The following is a 22408-nucleotide window of genomic DNA, read 5'->3' as shown; positions in this document are numbered from 1 at the left end:
TAAAGTGACTCATACACTTGTCATTAACACACTCCAAAAGACGACCTGTGTGAAGTTGTTCTGGTTTCCCCCCCCCCAATGAAACTCGTAAGGTTTTCATACCAACCGATAGCTTCCCTTATTTCTGTCAATGTCGTTTCTTCAAGGGCCCCCCCATCTTCTTACTTTTCCCTTTAACATCACTAGCAATCTTGGGAACCATGGCTAATGAATTCAAGTTGGAATTAAGCACTAAAATGCACAAAAAAAAAAATACGATATCGCAAGCACTCACGCGAGATAAAGTCTTTACGAAACGCACACGAGATTCTGAACTGAGCGCGCTATTAACAGAGAGAGAGAGAGGCAGCATCTCTCTCAAGCATTGTGGGAGGGATATCGGCCAGTAGCGTATCGGCATCTTAGTGACGCAGTGACGCTGACCAACAGCAGACCAGTTTCTTAGTGACGTATGAGCGTGATGGTAGGCGAGTGACTCGCACAGTCATACGCTTAAAAACCGCCAAGTTTTGATTTTTGAATTCGATGCCGTAAGGTGGGGAAAATGTTATAACGAGGGTACGAAAAAACATCGTATTCCACATCGTAACCTGAAAAAAAACGTAAGCTGGGGATGCCGTACCCCGGGGGTCTACTGTATTTGTAATACTTATTGATATTTGGATTGTGAAAATATTGGTCTGAGGATTTTTTTCTTTATTTGTTTTTTTTTTTTCATTTTGTTGATATTTATATTTTTTCTTGTTTTAAACTGAAAAATTTTAAAAATTTCCAATAACCTTACAAATATAATTCATCAAATTAGATTTTTCCATTTTTTATTCCTCTTTCCAACGATGTCTTTGGGTTTGAAATATCTTTGTAAATAATGGAGAAAAATTGTTTTGAACGTCAATAACTATAATGCTGAGATATCGTCCTCAAAGTTTTGCAACAAGAATACAAGTAAAAATATCATATAATCATTAAATACTATTTTTATCGTCAATGATAATTAGAAACTATTCTAAAATATTTTGAAATAACAAAATTTACTCACTTTATAGCTTCATCTGGTAATTACCGCAAGCATGGCCCCAAGTCTCTCTCTCTCTCTCTCTCTCTCTCTCTCTCTTTCTCTCTCTAACATCCTTTGGGATTACTACTGACTCAAGGTTAGGGTATCAGCAGGTGCCACCTCCCTCCTTGTTGCCTGGTTCTGCTTTTAGAAGGCACCACCTTCATAGTCTTTGCTTTCTCAAATGTTTTTTTTTCCTTCTATTTCTTGGCATCTGCATCTTCAGCCTGTCTTTATCAAGAGATGATAAGGATTCATGAATATCAGTACTCGTGCCAAACAATGCTGTGAGAAGATTGCTTCTTTCATATCCAAAATTGTTCTAGAGTGGTTATTTCGGCAACAAATATGACACGATGTAATCCAAAAAACTTTATTTTTGGGCATTTCTTCCAAAGTCGACTATGTATTGACTCATTTGGGTTCTGTGTCCACCCTGGTAAGCATCTTAGTAGTAGATCAGGAGAGGACATGTCAGCGAATGTATGATGTATGTGGGCACGTTAAGTCCAAAGGTATTTTCGACAGATCATGTTTTCTTTTTTCATGAGATGGTGTATTTTCTCCACAAGCTTTGGCTTTATTAAAAAAGCACCAGGAATTCGCACCAACAGGACAGAATTTATGACTAGGATTTTCGTCGGTGAAAATTAAGTGAAAATACGTTGCCAAAATTACTTTTCTCATGCTTTCAGCTGTTGTATTTGTGTTACTTCGCAATGCTTTTCTATAACAACATTGAATATATTCAATACGCTTTTGCGTTAGCATGGTTTTTCCTGAAAGAAAACTTTTTTTTTTTTGTAAGTTTTCCTGTTATTTCACTCACGTCTTTTTTCATTTTCATCGATCGATATCCCACCCTTTTCTCAGCATGGTTTATGCACTCTTCCTTTACCACTTTCACATTTCTATATGGACCATTTTTTTTATTCTTAGCACAAATAGCATTATAAGCACTCGAGTCCCCGTCACCTACTAACATTGCATAACGAAAACCAATTGCCTCAGATCGAGACCACATCCTTATTGCCTCTTCTTCTTCTTCCATACTTCCAGATTTACCTTCAAAGTTTTTTGTACATTTATGACGTTTTTCAATATTTTTAGAACATTTATAACAATAATTACTTAGCACTTCAAAATCAATCACGGTCCCTGTGAATACTTCTATTACAAACCCAACACCTATATGTGACTGATGGCCACGAGTGAGCCATGTGCCATTGAATGAAACTCCAATATTTATTATCCCATTTTCATCAGGTTCAATTCTAAGTTTATTTATATAAAAATCAGATACAAATTTATGGGTCTTTCTTTGCTGCTTCTTCACATGCATTTTTATCTTTTTATATAAAAATTCACTTTGTCTTGAATATGATCCAGCAGTCAGAGCACTGCCACCAACAAAACCTGACATTTTCCTTAGGCCTGCACATCCAATTCCATTATTCAGTGAATGATAAACCTCTTGCAAGTTATTCTGTGAAAACCTTTGATTTCCCGTTGCCATAGGCCTTTGAAGGAGCGTTGCACAAAATACTATTACAGTCATTGCAGACCACGTCAAATGTAGTATCCCATTTGTTGTTTGTGGGAATAATTTTTATGTTACGTTTACATTTTCTTTTCGGGCACTTCACAACACTTCCTGTAGCTTCCAACTATGAATTATTTATAAAACTAACGGCATCATAATCTTTAAACTTCTCTTCCTCATTTTCGTCAACAATCGACATCAGCTTTGTTCGTACTAGTGGGGGTGGAATATGGGGTTCCTCAGTGGAGGAAGTTGTGTTGTTGCTGTTATTTGCTGTAATGATGATGATGCCACAGGTTCAATAGTCGAGGATAAAGTTGGAGCTGTTAAATCTCTATCCTTGTCTATCACAATATCATCATCATACGCTGCCTGTGATGATTGTTTATTTGCCACTGTATGTGTAGGTACTCCCACTGTATGTTGTTCCAACTCGTGGTCAACTCCGCATTCAAGGACTGTATCTCGAATGTTACCATGCTTATTTAGCCATCTAAATTTTCTTACAAGGGCTAACTTTTCCCTATTTTTAATTATGGTTATTTTGCTTTTAGGCATGATAAATACCATTGCAGTTCACTTGTAAAATAAGTAAGAAGAAAATAAGTGACCACACCAAGAGCGTAAGACACTACAATTCCTTTCACTATGGGTTTGTAGTAAACACTGAGACAATGAGTAATTGTTGAGCTGTGTGTGGGGCGACTAATGAACAGAGCTGCCAAACGTACGATTTATAGTAAAATATCTCTATATTCGATGAAAATAATACACTCATCATAGGTTACTGTGTGTTCAAGAACATGGTGTCACATTACTATGATTGCCAGTGGAGTGCCATATACCTCTAGCACAAAAAATGCAATAACTTGGTTATTTATGAGAGAACTAGTACGATACTTTCTCACATGATTCTTTAGTTGTGGTGCAGTTCACTGCCAAAAAATAATGATTTTTTATATCACAAAGTTATATCCATGAAAATTAACGGCGGACGATCCCCTTAACCTAATGGTAATGAAATACTTGAACCTCTATTTTCCTCTCCCGTGTAATTAAATGGTATTTCAAACAGATTTGGTTTTTTGGGTTTTGTAGATGTTTATTTTTCCTGATCTAGTAAAAGACAGATTAGCATGGCTCTGAAAGACCAAAAGGTAATCAGAAGATCCTACAATATTCTCAAATTGAGAATTTTGTAGGATCTTCTGATTACCTTTTGGTCTTTCAGAGACATGCCAATCTGTCTTTTACTAAATCAGGTAAAATAAACATCTACAAAAACCAAGAAAACCAAATCTGTGTGAAATACCATTTTCCAATCCTAACGTGGAACATTTTTCATCTGTATTGACAGTTAATGGCTTCACAAGTAGGTGTTAAGAGAAAAAATTCTGTGAGAGATCATCAAAATACCTTAAAATCATTACCTGTAAAGACAGATTATATCTCAATCCTTTTACTCTACTTCAGTTTCATTTTACTGTACTTCTGTGTGTGAATGAGAGAGATTTTTATTCATTGTCGTTTAGAATAATGGCTTAGGATTGTGTTTTTAGTTCTATTAAAAAAGAAAATGTCTGACCAAAAATTATTTAATCAAAATTGCTTACAGTAATCAGTCATCAATAGTTAAAAATTACATCTTGTGAATTGATAAGGCCAGATGAAGGCAGATATTCATTTAAAAGGAAATTATGAAATTATATTGAAGACCGTATATTAGGTATATATGTGATAATAGATATACAATATAAGGACAGTGACATCTAATAATGTATATCTGTCTTATATTTTATTCACATTACATTAAAATGTTCTAATTTGCTGTGACAAGAGGTGTACCCATTTCTTTTGGAGTTTGTCATCTATTATAAAAACCAAAAACAGCACATACTTTAAGCATTTTAAAATATTTTTGTGGAGATAGGACAAGGAAATTAAATTATCCAAATGATTAACAGGTATAGTTTATATCGGAGATGTTTATTTTAATGTTGTTACTCGTTTTAAAATATTTTATTTTCCTTTTTTCCTTTCCTCACTGAGCTATTTTCCCCGTTGGAGCCCATGGGCTTATAGCATCCTGCTTTTCCAACTAGGGTTGTAGCTTAGCAAATAATAATAATAATAATAATAATAATATGGACTGACTACGCTTCACCTAGTTGAGTGGCAAACTAAACTGCCAGCGTACCTCACTTGCAGGCTGGAGCGGCTTAATCCGCGACCGTGACCAGACCTAACATATATAAACCTTGATTCTCATGCAAGAGCCATTTGTTACAGGGTAGGTTCAGGCTAATTGGAATCGGGACTTATGACCACCTTGTAATTGGGTCTCATATAAGTAAAGGATGATGGTTTGTATATGTGTAGGAACAAATGACAAATTTTAAAGTAATTTGTATTTTTCCTAACTATACAAACCCATGTCCTTTACTCAAACTTTGCACTAACACCAACCCCAAGTAAGTCCTTGTTGCAATCAAGGTGTAGAGCTATGAGCTGCAAGGGGTGTAGTGGTAAGTTGCTGGTTGCCTCCCTGCTACTGTCGGGTAAACCACCTCCCAATTGTTTACATCTCGTTAAAGTTTTTAACTGCCTTATTCCAGCTTGTTCTGTTATCATCTATAAGTAAAGGACTCAGGTATGTATACATAGGAAAACTACAAATTATTTTAAAATTTGTCATTTTGGTAATCTATTCCTTTTTCTGTGGCAGTGATTTAAATGCCAGCCCCAGTGAAAACCAACTCTCAAGTAGTTTTGGATCAGTTGGGTCTCTACCAGGGTCACTACCAACTTTCCAGCATCCTTCTCATTCTCTTCTTAAAGAGAATGGTTTCACACAGCAGGTGTACCACAAGTATCGTGCTAGATGCCTAAAAGGTAAAGTAAAGCAAATCTGTTGAGATTTCCCATCATCAACGCTGTGGAATTATAAAAATTAGAAATACTCAGTAAGATTAATCTAAGTAATAAATTTACCATAATTAAAATTGTGAAAACTAAATTAAAAAAAAACTTGATTTACAGGAGAATACAAAACTTTTAAAAGGCTAAAGTCTGTAAGAAGGAGTGAAACTGTGAGTGGCTTGCTAATTTTTGGTGCAAAGAATTTCAACATTTACTGTATGCAAAACAGTGGAAGAGGTGATTGTTTAGTGACAGAATGAGCAGTGATAGTTAAGAGATTCCAGAATAGAGATAGAATGGTCAAGGCATGCTTGGATAATATAATCAAAACCTTTCTTCTTTGCAGGCCAGGGGTAAGGTAATATTTCCATATTTTTATTTAACTTCTCATTTTAACTAACAGTCCCTCTCTGGGATATCCATTAATTGTTTTACAAGTCACTCCCTTTCCATCTTAATAACTCTTTCTTTCTTCTGCCTTTCGTTATATGTATATGTATCTGGTAAAACAAATATTTTTGTTTTTTGCATTAATTACTGATTAATTATATGGCCTCCATGTTCATTAGTTTAAGAATTATTTATTGTCCATCATAAATAATGGAAGCCTTCCCAAAATTAGGTGATAGAAATGTGGCACTCATGGAAGATTATATAAGTAACTGATGTTGCTATCACTGCTAGTATAGAAAACTTAATTGATTCTATAGCCATTGAAGCAAGGTAGTGATTTTTTAAGTTAAATATTATAAATCATTATCATACTACCTGTATGTCATACTTTAAAACTTCTTTAAATGACTTAGTTCTGAATAAAATTACACTTGATAGTATGTCATACTTTAAAACTTCTTTAAATGACTTGGTTCTGAATAAAATTACACTTGATAGTATGTCATACTTTAAGACGTTTATAATTGTTGTGTCTGTCTTTAAAAGACTTGGTTTCGAATAAAATTGCACGTAGATAGTATGTCATTTTTTAAAACTTTTTATATTCCTTTTGGTATCTGAATTGGTTTTGTGGTGTGCTTGAATCTATTTTTACTCAATTGTAAAAGTTGTCTTTTATTGGCTTCTAAAGCATTTTTTTTATTAAAATTTGTCTATTACAGTATAGCCTTCTATACTTATTTTAAGTACTGATAATTGTCTTTAGAATTAAACATATAATCTTTCTATTATCAAAAAGAAATCTTGGTACAGTGATGCTTCTAGACACGAAAGTTTCTGTATACAAGAAATTCATGATAAGAAACGAAATGTGAAGATTTTTCGCTTCACAATACGTAACGCGATTCATCCGGCACGAAGAATAATTCTAAAATTCGCGCGTCACCAAATTGTAATCTCGCCACCATCGTCCTGCTCTCCCATTGGTTATCTCCTACTTTGATGCTAGTTACCGCCGTAAGATCCTGCTCTCCTATTTTTTATCAAATGCATTTTAAAGTTGAAAAACAATGAACAATACTGTATTATGTGAGTCATCATCATCATCTCCTCCTACGCCTATTGACACAAAGGGTCTCGGTTAGATTTCACCTGTCGTCTCTATCCTGAGTTTTTAATTCTATACTTCTCCATTCATCATCATCTACTTTGCGCTTCATAGTCCTCAGCCATGTAGGCCTGGGTCTTCCAACTCTTCTAGTCCCTTGTGGAGCCCAGCTGAATGTTTGGTGATCTAATCTCTCTTGGAGTTTAAAGAGCATGCCCAAACCATCTCCATCTACCCCTCATTATGATGTCGTCCACCACAAATGGCACTCTGAGTAATCTCTTATAGTTTCATATCTAATCATGTCCTGCCATTCAACTCCTGATATCCTTCTGAGGGCTTTGTTCTCAAATCTAAATCTATTGGAGATTGTTTCATTGTCATATGGAATGGTATGTGTATTTATGTACGCACAATGCTAGTATGCATAACAAAACATTAGTGATATATTTTTCTTTCAATTCGGTAAATAAATAACAGATCGTATCATATTTTTTTCTTTTGATGTCATGACTTTATTTACAATTAAATTTATATCAATAAGAAAAATTTTAAATTAAAAAGCACAACGAACAGTACTGTACTCTTTTGTATGTACATGGACACAATGCTACCATGCATATTAAAACAAGCGATATCTTTATCTTTCATTTCAGGAACTAAATAACAGTTAAGAAAACTTTACTGAATAATTAAAGTTTATTCACTCCACAAAGTTCACGTACATATTAAAATAATTGAATCTTGCTTTTATTACAATTAAATAGCTTAAACATTGTGTAAAAAAATCATGTTTATTTATTGACATATCACCAATGAATATTGTATAATAATAAAATAGTTACAGGTAAAAATATGAACGAGTTGGAGAAATCGCGTTGTTTATGCATGAGAGAAAATGTACTTTTATATAGTAAGGGCAACTGTAATATTAGTACATTATACAGTATATGGTACTGTATATTGTTTATTGTATTATTTTCTATTTATGATTGTGTTATGTTCTTATAACTACTTCATTTACAGGTATTAAAATTTAGGTTCAGTATATTGAATGATTCAAATCTATTTTGCTGTATTTCACTGTGGTTATAACTTTATTATAAAATTTGATGTGGTGTTATTGTAGGGCTATGAATAAATTAGGCGGTTTATATGTAAAATGTGACTCGTCATACGAAAAAATCACAAGAAGAAAGCCACTCCTGAACCAATTAATTTCGTATCAAGAGGCATCACAGTACTGTACCTTATTACATCAAACAAAACTGTTGCTAAGTGAGTTTTGAGTGCCTATGGTGTGATAATGTTTTTATTATTTCATTGTACCGCATAAATAAATTTACCTAAACATGAAAAATGCAACTGAAAGAAAATTTCATGTACTTGGTAAAATATTTTTTCGATGCAGTTGTCAATATTGATGAATCCAACACATAGTAGAAGCCATATATATAAAAGTAATCTTGCTTCTCACCTCTATTTAGCATTCATGGCTCTAGTGCATTTTCCCCTCTGATGAAATGTGAAAGAACTTACCAACATTACCTATGTATATTTCAAGCAATGTGGAAACATTTCATATACCGTATTATCAATTATTTTAGCGAAGATGCATGAAACCATCCAAGTATCAGTAAAATATAAAGGTAAAATCTTTGTAACATTAAACATAATCAACTATAAATGCACCTAAATTTAACAGAGAGGTTGGGTGTGGTTGGTAGTTCTCATTTTAGCATTTATGAACCAACCGTTCAGACTCTACATCAGCTTTGGCTTCAGTTTCGACCAGTGACACAAATGTAATATTATTTACCCAACTAATGAGTTACCAGCCATGGCCTACTAGTTAGGGAATTTGCCCTAATATCCTCATCGCCAGACATTGCCTACTAGGGCAGGGCCCATGACTCTAGGCCCCCAGCATTAGCCGTTGTGGAAGCCAATGGACGAACACAGTGTTCTTTTAGAGAAGGTATTGCCACAAAGTCTTGTGAAGTTGCCAGCTAGTATATTTTTTTTCCAATTATTGTCATCCTTTTTATGTTATTAACTGTAGAACCACAGAAGATATTTCCTTGGTGAATGGTCAATGTTAGTTGCAATAATAGTTAAAAAAAAAAAAAAATTCGTAGAAACATCTGCGGCAACGTAACATTAACATTCACCATTGATGGCAGTAGGCTCCAAGTGCATAAGATGGGCCTTAATGTTATTTGTAAATTAACTTTGACTGGTCAAACAGTATTACATTGGATCCATCTCTCTAGTGATAGTTCATTTTTCTTTTGCCTTCACATACACCGAATAGTCTGGTCTATTCTTTATATATTCTCCTCTGCCCTCATACCTGACAACACTGAGATTAACAAATAATTTTTTCTAAAGGGTTAACTGCTGCACTATAATTGATCAATGTCTTCTTTTCTCTTGGTAAGGGGTAGAAGAGACTCTTTAGCTATGGTAAGCAGCTCTTCTTAGAGAAGGATACTCCAAAATCAAACCATTGTTCTATAGTCTTCGGTAGTACCATAGCCTTGTACCATGGTCTTTCACTGCCTTGGGTTGAAGTTCTCTTGCTTGATGGTACACTCGGGCACAGTATTCTATATTATTTATCTTCCTCTTATTTTGAAGTTTTTATAGTATATTTATATATATATATATATATATGCAATATTTATTTTCACTGTTGTTACTGTTCTTGAAATATTTTATTTTAATTATTAATTACTTATTTCTGTTTCCTTTCTTCACTGGGCTATTTTCCCTGTTGGAGCCCCTGGGCTTATAGCATCCTGTCCCAGACAAACAAATTATTTCTAAAGTTTTGTTAATTTCAAGTTCAAGTTCAGGAAACAGGATAAGTCAGTGGCAAATCTGATCTTTCAAACTTACATGTATTTCAATAAAAATTTCACTACATCAATCTTGAGCACTTCAATAATTTTTCTAAGTCCAAAATTCTGGATAGCATCTTTAAAACATTATTTATATGTTATATTTTCATTAATCATTAACAAGTGCTCGCGCATTCAATGAGTTTACATCATAATTCCTGGGCAAGACTACAGCAAGGAAACTAGTTTACTTTAAATTCAACATACCACCAAAAAAGTATGTGTAAATCGATGGCTTAGCTTGGGTGCCCTTAGCACAATAGAGTGATGTGAGCCTTCTATCATGGCTCTCCTTGAACTGCTCCTAGGTGTGCAAACTATCAAGACATGGTCCTTTGGCGTCCTAGGGTAGGTGCCATCTTTCCTAGGGGTGTCGAGGTAGGAGTCCGTTCTGTTACCAAGCAGTTCACACAAGTCTCCTGGCTGTAGCTTTCCCACCAATCTGTAAGAACAAAGAGGAGACAGCCAAAATTCCTCGTCAACAGAAATGGGAGGGCAACAGACCTCTGTCGCCAATGGAAGCTGAGGTTGTGTCTATTCCCAAGCGATGACAGCCGGCAGAGGTCGTTCACATGACCCCAAAAGGGGGTTTCAAATATTTGTTACGTGTGATAATCCTGATTTTCTAACTTAGCAAGTAATAATAATAATAATGCCACTACTTTTATATCGTTATATTGAAAGTTTTCATGATTTCTTTTGATAATGAACAAAGTTTAGCATCTATTAAATGAAACGTAAGATACAAGGGTGTGAAAAAAATCAAGTCCAAGTTATATGGCATCTAATTAAACGATTATGCTCATTTCAGTAATCAAGGGAATATATTTTTCAGCTTGTTATTTAATAAATTTAGTTGTTTGAATATATAGATGGTTTTAGCCTAAACAGGGTTTTCCATTCATTACGTTTCATTAGCATGCCCAAAAATACATAATTGGTTTACCACAATCTACAAACTTGTTTAGTAGGAACACATTAAAAACTATCATCATTGAATCTTACTCTCGTGTCAGTATGTAATTTTCATAAAGTGATATAAACATCATAGCTCGAGTATCAGATTTTCAGAAAATTTAGTTGAGCGCGCATATAACTTGGGTTGGGTTTATGGTTTTTTCTCACACCAACTGGAATCTTATTAATATTTTATTTTATCATAATAGATTTTGATATAACACTATGATTTATATTTCGTTTAATCATAATAGATTTTGATATAACGCTATAAAAGTAATTTACAATCCTATAAGGCAAATATTTCTGCACTCGGCAGTTCCTGCTGCCATTGAATGGTGAACACTAAATATCACACATTGAGAGTTGCATATGTTTCTATGGGAAAGTTCTTTATTTTTTTTTTCCTTTTTTTTAATAAACAATTACAGTATTGAACCAACATTGACCATTCACTACATTCACTAAGGAAATGCCCTCTGTGGTGCCTTCTAAAATTAATCACTGAAGCATATTATCAGATAAAGAGAATAACAACAATTGGAAAAAAATATACTAACCTGCAAACCTACAAGATTTTCTAACAAAGTACGTAAAATGAATTTTGCAATTTGTTGCATCAGTTATGCTGCCTACTGTACCATCATGTATAGTATGAAAAATAATCCTCAGTTATCACATTCCAATACTCGTGGTGCCCATCAACAACTTTTTGCAATCTGTTACTCAGAATTTCATTAATGGTGCTTAGAAAAGACCCACCTACTCCCAACTGTTTGAGTTTGAAAACATGGGCCTCATGATTAACACGTTCAAAGCAGTACTAAAATCATTGCCAATTATGTGAACTTCTTGACCACAATTAAGGGATTTCTGTACATTATTGGAAATTGTAAGAAGGGTCTCATATGCTCCAAGTCCTTTATGAAAGCCAAACTGCAAACTAGGGAACAAATTATTACCTTCAGCTTACCTATTTAGAGGTTTGGCCAAAAGACATAAAAAAACTTTAGGTATGGGAGTTACGGGAATTGGACACTAATCAGCAGGGCTAGATCTACCACAAAAATTTACTTAATGGAGTAAAATTACCAATTCTTAAAGTGTACAACGAACCTCTTCTTGCTAAAGATAGACAAATTTGGAGCTAAGAAATTAGCTCTGTATAAGAAACAAAGAAAAATTACCATTTGGGTCCAAAGTATAAGGTAAAAGAATCACCACATTTATAGACCATAGCATTACTGTAATGACTAGTCAAGAGTTACCAAAATATGAAATATGTCAAGTCTATTTTAAGAAAGTGGTCGTGGAAAAAAGATTAAAAAATCTTGCTACCCGCAAAGTATGGCCAAGTTAACAAGAGTATAGCAATCTGGCTATACCAAAATGAATTTGTTATGATTTTGTAATACAAAAAAACCATTATGACGTCAAATTGACAATCGTGATACACAAATGTACAGACTGATTGAGAGATAATTTTTTTTAATTTTGTAAAAATGAGGAAATGCCATTATTTTTGTGTGGCTTACCTAGTAGTCATCATGCTTACCTTATCAAAGCTACTACCTTCCAACCCCTTACAGGTTTTTTGGTACAGTATGTTATCTATTGTGAGACATCATAGCACATGTCAGTATGGGTATGCCAAAATATTTGTAGCTTCTTATACTTAAGCAAAAGCTATTTGGCTGTCGGACCAGGGTCTTTTCCAGAATACTTTATTATTATTTTTAACTACAAAGCTTCAACCCTAGTTGGAAAAGCAGGATGCTATAAGCCCAGAGGCTCCAATAGGCAAAATAGCCCAGTAAAAAAAGGTAACAAGGAAATAAGTAAACTATAAGAGAAGTAATTAACAATTAAAGTAAAATATTTTAAGAACTGTAACAACATTAAATTGAATATTTCATATATAAACTATAAAAACTTTAACAAAACAAAAGGAAGATTAATAAGATAGAACAGTGTGCCCGAATGTACCCTAAAGCAAGAGAAGTAACCCAAGACAGTGGAAGACCATGGTACAGTGGCTTTAGCACTACCGAAGACTAGAGAGCAATGGTTTGATTTTGGAGTGTCCTTCTTCTAGAAGGGCTGCCTACCATAGCTAGAGAGTCTCTTCTACTCTTACCGAGAGGAAAGTAGCCACTGAACTATTAAACTATTACAGGGCAGTTAACCCCTTGATCAAAGAAGAATTGTTTGGTAATCTCTGTGTTGTCAGGTGTATGAGGACAGAGGAGAATATGTAAAGAATAGGCCAGACTATTCTGTTTGTGTAGGCAAAGGGAAAATGAACTGTAACCAGAAAGAAGGATCCAATGTAGTACTGTCTGGCCAGTCAAAGGACCCAATAACACAATAGCGGTAGTATCTCAACGGGTGGCAGGTGCCCTGGCCAACCTACTACCTACAAATTTTCTCAAACTCAAAATACAGTGATGCCTCGCAACACGAAATTAATTGGTTCTGTTAGGGCTTTTGTAATGTGATTTTTTTGTGTAGCGAGTCGTGTTTTACATGTAAATAGCTTAATTCGTTCCAGACCGTAGAAAAACACCACATTACAGGTGGTCGCTGGCTTACGACGGAGATAGGGACTGAGAGGCTCGTCGTAAGTCGATTTCGGCGTATGTCGAACTAAAAAAGTGAAGTTTCCGTAGATTTATCAAGCTGTGTTATGATTCGGCAATCATCCAAGTCATATTTTATCAATATTTTCTTACTGTATATCATTATTTAATTTTCTTGTTCCATAGTATATTTTATGCTCTAATAAATCCCTATTGTATTCTATTTTTCAATTTTGGAAACATTCTTGCAGTTAAGTATTACCAACTTTTTTGTTTACCTTTGGTTGTGATCAGCTGTGCTGTTGATCTGACGGTCCCCCATTGCACTTACAAATGGCGTATTTATATAATTACATAATTTATTTGAAATGTATTCAAGATGAATATTATATACAGCACCAGAACGTTACATGATATCATAGTTTTCATATATCTCTGTGTGGCTACGTGCGTTCGTACGGCTAGTTCATTTTTAAAGCTTTATACAGTATTTAAATTTATTTTATAATTATGCCTTCATATTTCACTAGAATTTATAGTGTTTAATAGGGTCTTAATAAAGCATGTTTATGTGCTACTTTTAAATTTCGGGAACATTTAAATATTTGCTAATTACTTTGGTTTTACTATCGGTAGTGATCAGCTGATCTCCAGGTCACGCTACTGTACTGCGATTATGCGCACATAGCATTGTTTGTAATTTTCTTATTCGGAATATCTTCTTAATTAATCTCTCATTGTTTACGTAATTTTCTTATTCGAAATATCTTCAAAATTAATTCTCTCTCTCTCTCTCTCTCTCTCTCTCTTCTCTCTCTCTCTCTCTCTCTCTCTCTCTCTCTCTCTCTTCTCTCTTTTTTTTTTTGTCCCAACACATCCCACATCCCACATGTGCTGAAATACAGCAAAAAATAAAAAATAAAGACACAAAGGTATTCTGCTCAACATGCTTAGTCTGGATAGAAAATATAATTAAGTCGAGACTAAATCTGCAAATAGTTGAAGATAAAGAAGAGGAAGAAGAAGAAACAGAAGAAGAAGAAGAAGAAAAAGAAGAAGAAGAGAACAATGAACAGGATATGTGTAAGGATGCAGAAGAAATCATTGATATAACCTATGATGCCATCCAACAACATACTTATGGAGAAATAAATTACCAGATGGAAACAAATAATAGACCCAAGAGACTCTACCCGGACCTACATAATTTTAGGGAAGAGCAAGAACAAGAAAAAATAGAAAAGAAGGATATAGTCTGCAATATGCTGAAAAGAGGGAATTGCAGATTTGGCGAAAGATGCTACTACAAGCATCCAAAGATATGCCATAATTATGAAATATATGGTAAATGTGCGTATTTAGACGGATATGGAGACGAATGCAGAGATCTCCATCCAAAAATATGCAAAAACCTAAAAGAAGGAAAAGGATGCATTTACAACAAAAAATGTCGATATATGCATCCTGCAACCATGAATGAATGTAAGAAAACTCAGCAAACTGAAAAGAAAAATGAAAGCAAAAAAGAAACAAAAAAAGAAACAAAAAAGCAGGCCGTGTATATAACGCGCTTTGAACCAAGAGCCCCAAGATATGAGGCCTTTCAACCCAAACCTGCACATTTAGAGCCCAACTACAAAGAATGCATCTATAATGCCAGGGGTTGGTGCAGATATGGGGACAGTTGCAGGTATACACACACAAATAAATATGAAGGCGAAAGAGCAAATATAATAGAAAAGTTGGATTTTTTAATGGCAGAATTCCGGGAAATGAAGAAAAGAACATCATATCAGAACAGGAAGGAAGCATGGGAGAATCCATATTATTACCAATATTAAATAATGGGGATGAAACACAAACCATAATAGTAATGAATGCACAGGGTTTAGTCACGAGTAACTCTAAAAGGAAAATAGAGTTCTTAGAAGAACTAACCCAAATTGAAAAAATAGATATATTAAATATAAGTGAAACATGGTATTCCCAAGAGACTGGCAGTGATGACCAGATAAAGGGTTTCCAAACTTATAGATCAGACAGAAAAAATAGGAATCAAGGGGGAACCGCAATATATGGAAGAGACATAAATCAAGGAAAAGTATGTGAAAAATACAGCAACACAGAATGTGAATTGATTGCGGTAGAATTTGAATTTGAAAAACTAATGAATATTGTAGTTTACAGACCCCCAAACACTAAGGAGTTTGACATAATAATAGAAAAAATAGATGATATATGTAGAAACCATAAAGACTGGAATATACTCCTATCCGGAGATTTTAACTTTCCTTTCGTGGATTGGAAAGAACGGATAGAAGAAAGTGGTTGTATGTATACATATAAAAAAGATAGTAATAGTAGCGCAGAAGATAAGAGGCAATTTGAAAAGCTTCAAGATATGCTATTAGAACATAATATGCAACAAATAAACCACATTCCAACAAGAAAGGAAAATGTCCTAGATCTAGTATTTGTGAATGAGGTGAATTATGTTAAAGAAATAATAGTGTATAACACGGGAATTTCAGACCACAATGTCATAGAATTGATAGTTCATTCCAAAGCAAGTGATCACAGAATTAATAAAACCACAAAACTTTGGGAAGGATATGGAAAATATAACTTTTACAGTAAGAATATAAAATGGTCAGAAATAAATGAAGAACTGAATAAAGAATGGAAAAATGTATTTATAAGTGATAATATACAGGTAAATACGGATATACTGTACAAAATACTGGAGAAAATTGTTGAAAAATATGTACCGAAAAAAAACAATAAACAAAAGACGTACATACCAAGAGACAGAAGGATCTTATTTCAGAAAATTAAAAAGTGGAAGAAAAATCTTGCAAAAGAAAAAAATGTGTGGAAAATGAGGGAAATAAAATGTAAGATAGAAAATGCAGAACAAAAGATTATACAGTCGAAAGAAAATGAAAAAAGGGACTTAGAAGAAAGGACACTTCAAAATATAAAAAGAAACCCCAAAGTACTTTACTCCTATGCAAAAAAGATGAATAAAAGGAGAATAGAAATAGGCCCTCTAAGAATTGAAGGACGGCTAACGAATGAAAAAAAGGAAATATGCAACATATTAGCAGAAAAATATAAGAGTGAGTTCACGCCAAGAATTGCGAATGAGAATAATGAAACAGAAATGAGAGAAGAAAATGTTGAATATCTAACGGATATAGATATTAATGAAGCAGATATTGTTACGGCTATAAACGAAATTAAAAATGGATCGGCAGCCGGACCAGATGGAGTTCCAGCGATTTTGTTAAAAAAAACTGCAAACACTATCGCGAAGCCACTTGCAATACTGCTAAGACAGAGTATAGATATGAGCGAGATATATGTTAAACATAAATTAGCTTATATAACCCCTATCTTCAAAAGTGGATCAAGACTAGAGGCAAGCAATTATAGACCTGTTAGTCTAACATCACATATTATGAAAGTGTATGAGAGGGTAATTAAAAAGAAAATAATGAACCATTTGGTCAAAAATAATTTGTTTAATATGGGTCAACACGGTTTCGTACCTGGAAAAAGTACACAGACCCAACTGATAGCTCACTATGAAAACATATACAATAATATGATAAATGAAAAAGACACAGATGTGATCTATCTAGATTTTGCAAAAGCCTTTGACAAGGTAGACCATAACATATTGGAGAAAAAAATGAGAAAGCATAATATTGTGGGAAAGATAGGAAAATGGGTAAAAGAATTCCTGCAAAACAGAAAACAGATAGTGGTTGCAAATGACGAGAAATCAGATGAAGCCCAGGTAATATCTGGTGTGCCCCAAGGTACGGTATTAGCTGCACTGCTATTTGTTATTAATGATCTCAGACATAGACTGTGATGTTGAAAACTCCGTAGTGAGAAGTTTCGCCGATGACACAAGAATAAGTAGAGAAATTACTTGTGATGAAGATAGGAACTCACTACAAAGAGATCTAAACAAAATATATGAATGGGCGGAGATAAATAGGATGGTATTTAACTCCGATAAATTCGAATCAATAAATTATGGAAACAGAGAAGGAATGGTGTATGCATACAAGGGACCTAATAATGAGACAATCACAAACAAGGAAGCAATTAAAGACCTTGGTGTAATTTTAAATAGGAATATGTTATGCAACGACCAAATAGCAACACTGTTGGCTAAATGTAAAGCAAAAATGGGAATGTTATTCAGACACTTTAAAACAAGAAAAGCTGAACACATGATTATGCTTTACAAAACTTATGTGCGTAGTACACTCGAGTACTGCAATGTGATATGGTACCCACACTACCAAAAGGATATTGCGCAAATAGAGAGTGTACAAAGGTCCTATACTGCTAGAATAGAAGAAGTTAAGGACCTTGATTACTGGGAAAGACTGCAATTTTTAAAACTATACAGTCTAGAAAGGAGAAGAGAACGCTACATGATAATACAAGCATGGAAGCAAATAGAAGGAATTGCTGAAAACATCATGGAGCTTAAAGTATCAGAAAGAGCAAGCAGAGGTAGATTAATAGTGCCAAAAAGCATTCAGGGTAAACTGAGAAAGGCGCACAGGACATTAATCCACTACGCACCAGCATCGATAATGCAGCGACTATTTAATGTGCTGCCAGCTCATCTAAGAAACATATCAGGAGTGAGCGTAGATGCGTTTAAAAATCAGCTCGATAAATACCTAAGATGCATCCCAGACCATCCAAGACTGGAAGATGCAAAATACACCGGAAGATGTATTAGCAACTCTCTGGTGGATATACGAGGTGCCTCACACTGAGGGACCTGGGGGAACACAAACAAAAAATAAGGCAATAAGGTAAGGTAAGGCTCTCTCTCTCTCTCTCTCTCTCTCTCTCTCTCTCTCTCTCTCTCTCTCTCTCTCTCTCTCTCTCTCTCTCTCTCGTTATTTTGATTTTTAATTCTCTGTTAAATGTTCACATTTCTTTGAACATTATTAGAAATTCTTTGTATGATGACTCAATGTTTCGATTATGGGAATATCAATAACACATCAAAAGGAAATCACTTGATTTGCCATTCATCTTCAGCAAGAAATATGACGTCATCAGACTATTTTTCTTAAATTAGTGAAGTAGTACTATTCTCATAACTACTAATACAGACCACTAATCGTTACCCGGTGTTTCGATGATGGGAATACTGTAATAAGATTACTATGTAACACAATGAAAGGAAATCATTCGGTTTACCAGCGCGCTTCCGCCAGAAATATGACGTCACAAGACACTCGACAAAGAATGACTTGCAAAATATGTAAATCCCTTTTTTTTTTTTCTTGCAAGAAGTGAATGAAAATACTAACTTACCAAGCAAATGTATTTCATTTTTATAATGTAAAAGGTAAATTTATTTCTAAGAAAACATTTGTCCTATTAGTTTACTTTATTTAGATAAATATCGATTTATTACCAGGTATTAAATAAAACAGCGTAGAATAAAATTTACTCTACGTAGTACTCATGACAATCGCTTCACACTCATAAAACGGATTTTGAGCGAAGCGAAAAATCTATTTTTGAGTGAGATAGCCATGTTGTCCTGATGGGAGGTTCCTTCAGTAGCTTCCTAAGGGTATATATGACTACAGTAGATATTCCCAGAGAATTAAACTAAAGGTTTCACAGAATTCTAACTTCTGGCACGAGTACCCATAAGGTTTCCCTTTAGGATATCGTATAATAACGGGACGTATGCTTGACATGCCACATAGCTATCTGCGCCCAACATAGCGTTAACGCTTCAAGGGGGAAGAGCGCCAAGTTATGGGAGGAGCCGTTACTAAGTTTTCCTTCCTCGTTACTGTTACGGTAGTCTGTGACGTCATAACCGCCGCCATCTTGGTTGACTTCACCGTTGCGCGCCTTCCTCATTCCTTCTGGCGTTTATGCTAACCTCCATGATACAATAAGATTGGGAGGGGCCTGTCAAGGCCTGGAATAGAGAAAAAGGGCGGGTCCATCAGGACGACATGGCTATCTCACCCAAAAATAGATTTTGATCGAACTCAAGCCATGTCGTCCTGATGAAAGTGTACCAGAGAATTATTGTATCGTGGATTTTTCCCTTTTGTAGTGCCTTCGACTTCTGGACAATATTCCTTTGGTCTGATGACCATAGAGACCTGTGACATTTCCGTTACGTCACTACAGATAAGCATATACCATGTTACTGCTTCCTGCTCCCCCAGCAGGGAAGTCCTATTTGGACGTAAGGAACATCTTGAAGTTACTTGATAAAGGAATTCGCCCAATCTCGGAGATACCTGCCGGTCCCAGGGTCAGATAGAAGAAGGCAAGTACAATTGGGTTGGAACAAATGACCTTGGTCTAGATGAGTTTGTATCAATAAGGAACAATATGATAACATTGTTCATACCATTATTCAAATAAGGAGGTAAATAAAATTCTCTAACAGTGTTTTTATTTGCATTGTGAGGGCGAAATAAGACGCTCAGGTAAACAAATTCTATTTTATTTAGATAAATAAGAATTAGCATACAATTAAGTAATAAATTGTAATGGAATGCAATTAGCAACATAGACTTAAGACATCAATAGAAATGCGTGTGGAATCTGAAAAGGAAAACTTGCCATTACAGACATTAGTTCCAGAGAAACCATAAAGTCTTTCTAGAAAGTCTTACATACACTTCATGTTAAAAACATGTGACACACGTGTTTCTATGTGACTTCACCTTTTATGTAAGAACAGTCCGTAGTGTCACAAGGTGGCACTTAAAATCACTATGTTTCGCACTAGGGTCAACACAGGCACCCATAGAGTTAGAGTCCTGAATAACTCACTGTTCTACGCAGCACTAAGCAGCATATTTTACTACACTACCTGCCGCTACCACATAACGTTTAAGCTTGTGCACCTGCTTCGCATAGTGTTTGAAAAACACTCTGGAGGACTTCCAGCCTGTGAAAGAGCGAAGACTTTCGAAGTCCATCGACTGGAAGAAATTCAGGGAAGAGGCAACTTTCATGGGATCATGACCTGCAGGTGTACTGTCAGGATCCGCTTTGGGAAATAAAGTAGGTGATCTTCGCCCTTAGTTGTTTGTGATTAGTCGGACCCTGAAGTTTCTCCTTTAAGGGGACCGTCCGCCATGGGGTATTGACATAACAACTTTCAGAAATCGAAAATCGTTTTATTGCTTCTATGTATGCCTAAACATGTCGTACATACTCCCCAGAAGTTTCAGCCAATTATTTTTACAAATAACGAAGATATAGAGGTTTTTAAATGATGACGTCATCCTTACTGTGTCGTCTGCATGACTTAGTTTGACAAAATCGTCTTTGTGTGTAATTTTGCATATATATAGCGATTTTTCACTTATATTTCGATCTATCGTACGTCTGGCAGAAATGGAAGGCATTGGTAGAGTGTAGATGAATGAAGTCTACTCCTACAATAACAGAAGCCAAAGTTGCCAAAGATGTATAGAAGTTATAATGTATGCGTATGTTTACTTGAAGTTCGTATGTACATTGTGATTCCACAACGCCTTCGGGAACATTATAGCAAGGCCAATGTTACCTAAGGTTGTAGAAAGAACAAATAGTCAATCATTTTTCCAAACAATGAAAATAGCGGTCTCTAAATGATGACGTCATCCTTATGGCGTCGTCTGTATGACTGAGTTTGACAGGTGCGCAGTTCTTTCTCTCTCTCTCTCTCTCTCTCCCTCTCTCGAATTATTTATCACTGCCATTTATACAAATACTTTTATTCTCTCTCTCTCTCTCTCTCTCTCTCTCTCTCTCTCTCTCTCGAATTATTTAAAACTCCCATTTATACAAATACTATAATAACAATGTTCAACTCACACTCTCTCTCTCTCTCTCTCTCTCTCTCTCTCTCTCATGTTTCGAAATCTCGTACCTCTGGCAGAAATGAAAGGCATTGGTAGAGGGTAGGTGAATGAAAACTACCAGCTACGAACACATCACAAAGTTTCCAAAGACATATAGAAATTATAATGCATGTGTTTATTTACTTGAAGTTTGTATGATGATTGTGCTTTCACAACGTCCTCTGGAATTTTATAGCAATGCCAATGTTACATAAGGTGATAGAAAGAACAAAAAGTAAGTGGAGAACAAGAAAACAGAAGCCAAAGATGTATAGAAGTTATAATGTATGCGTTTGTTTACTTGAAGTTCGTATGTACATTGTGTTTCCACAACGCCCTCGGGAACATTATAGCAAGGCCAATGTTACCTAAGGTTGTAGAAAGAACAAATAGTCAATCATTTTTCCAAACAATGAAAATAGCGGTCTTTAAATGATGACGTCATCCTTATGGCGTCGTCTGTATGACTGAGTTTGACATATGCGTAGTTCTCTCTCTCTCTCTCTCTCTCTCTCTCTCGAATTATATACCCCTGCTATTTATACAAATACTTGTATTCTCTCTCTCTCTCTCTCTCTCTCACTCTCTCTCTCTCTCTCTCTCTCTCTCTCTCTCTCTCAAATTATTAAAAACTCCTATTTATACAAATACTATAATAACAATGTTCAACTCTCTCTCTCTCTCTCTCTCTTCTCTCTCTCAATTTGAACTGTCATCTATATCAGCCAAAGGCTCTCTCTCTCTTCTCTCTCTCTCTCTCTCTTTCTCTTTCTCTCTCTCTCTCTCTCTCTCTCTCTCTCTCTCTCTCTCTCATGTTTCGAAATCTCGTACCTCTGGCAGAAATGAAAGGCATTGGTAGAGGGTAGGTGAGTGAAAACTACCAGCTACGAAAAAATCACAAAGTTTCCAAAGACATATAGAAATTATAATGCATGTGTTTATTTACTTGAAGTTCGTATGTTGATTGTGATTTCACAACGTCCTCTGGAATTTTATAGCAATGCCAATGTTACATAAGGTGATAGAAAGAACAAAA

At 35.0% G+C, this 22408-nt stretch overlaps 1 protein-coding gene and 1 pseudogene across 3 annotated transcripts in view; one reads left to right on the top strand and one right to left on the bottom strand.

Moving 5' to 3' along the window:
• LOC137643975 (la-related protein 1B-like) overlaps positions 1-22408 on the top strand; it is a 798692-nt gene that overhangs the window by 583574 nt on the left and 192710 nt on the right. For all 3 annotated transcript variants that reach the window (XM_068376809.1, XM_068376808.1, XM_068376807.1), the window contains one exon: positions 5326-5492. In XM_068376809.1, coding sequence (XP_068232910.1) covers positions 5326-5492 — 167 coding nt within the window. The remainder of the gene's footprint in view (positions 1-5325; positions 5493-22408) is intronic.
• Positions 1142-5231, bottom strand: LOC137643750 (uncharacterized; annotated as a pseudogene).

Source organism: Palaemon carinicauda, chromosome 7 (assembly GCF_036898095.1).
Source record: "Palaemon carinicauda isolate YSFRI2023 chromosome 7, ASM3689809v2, whole genome shotgun sequence".
Classification (NCBI taxonomy): Eukaryota; Metazoa; Arthropoda; class Malacostraca; order Decapoda; family Palaemonidae; genus Palaemon; species Palaemon carinicauda.
This window is presented reverse-complemented; position numbering and strand designations above follow the sequence as displayed.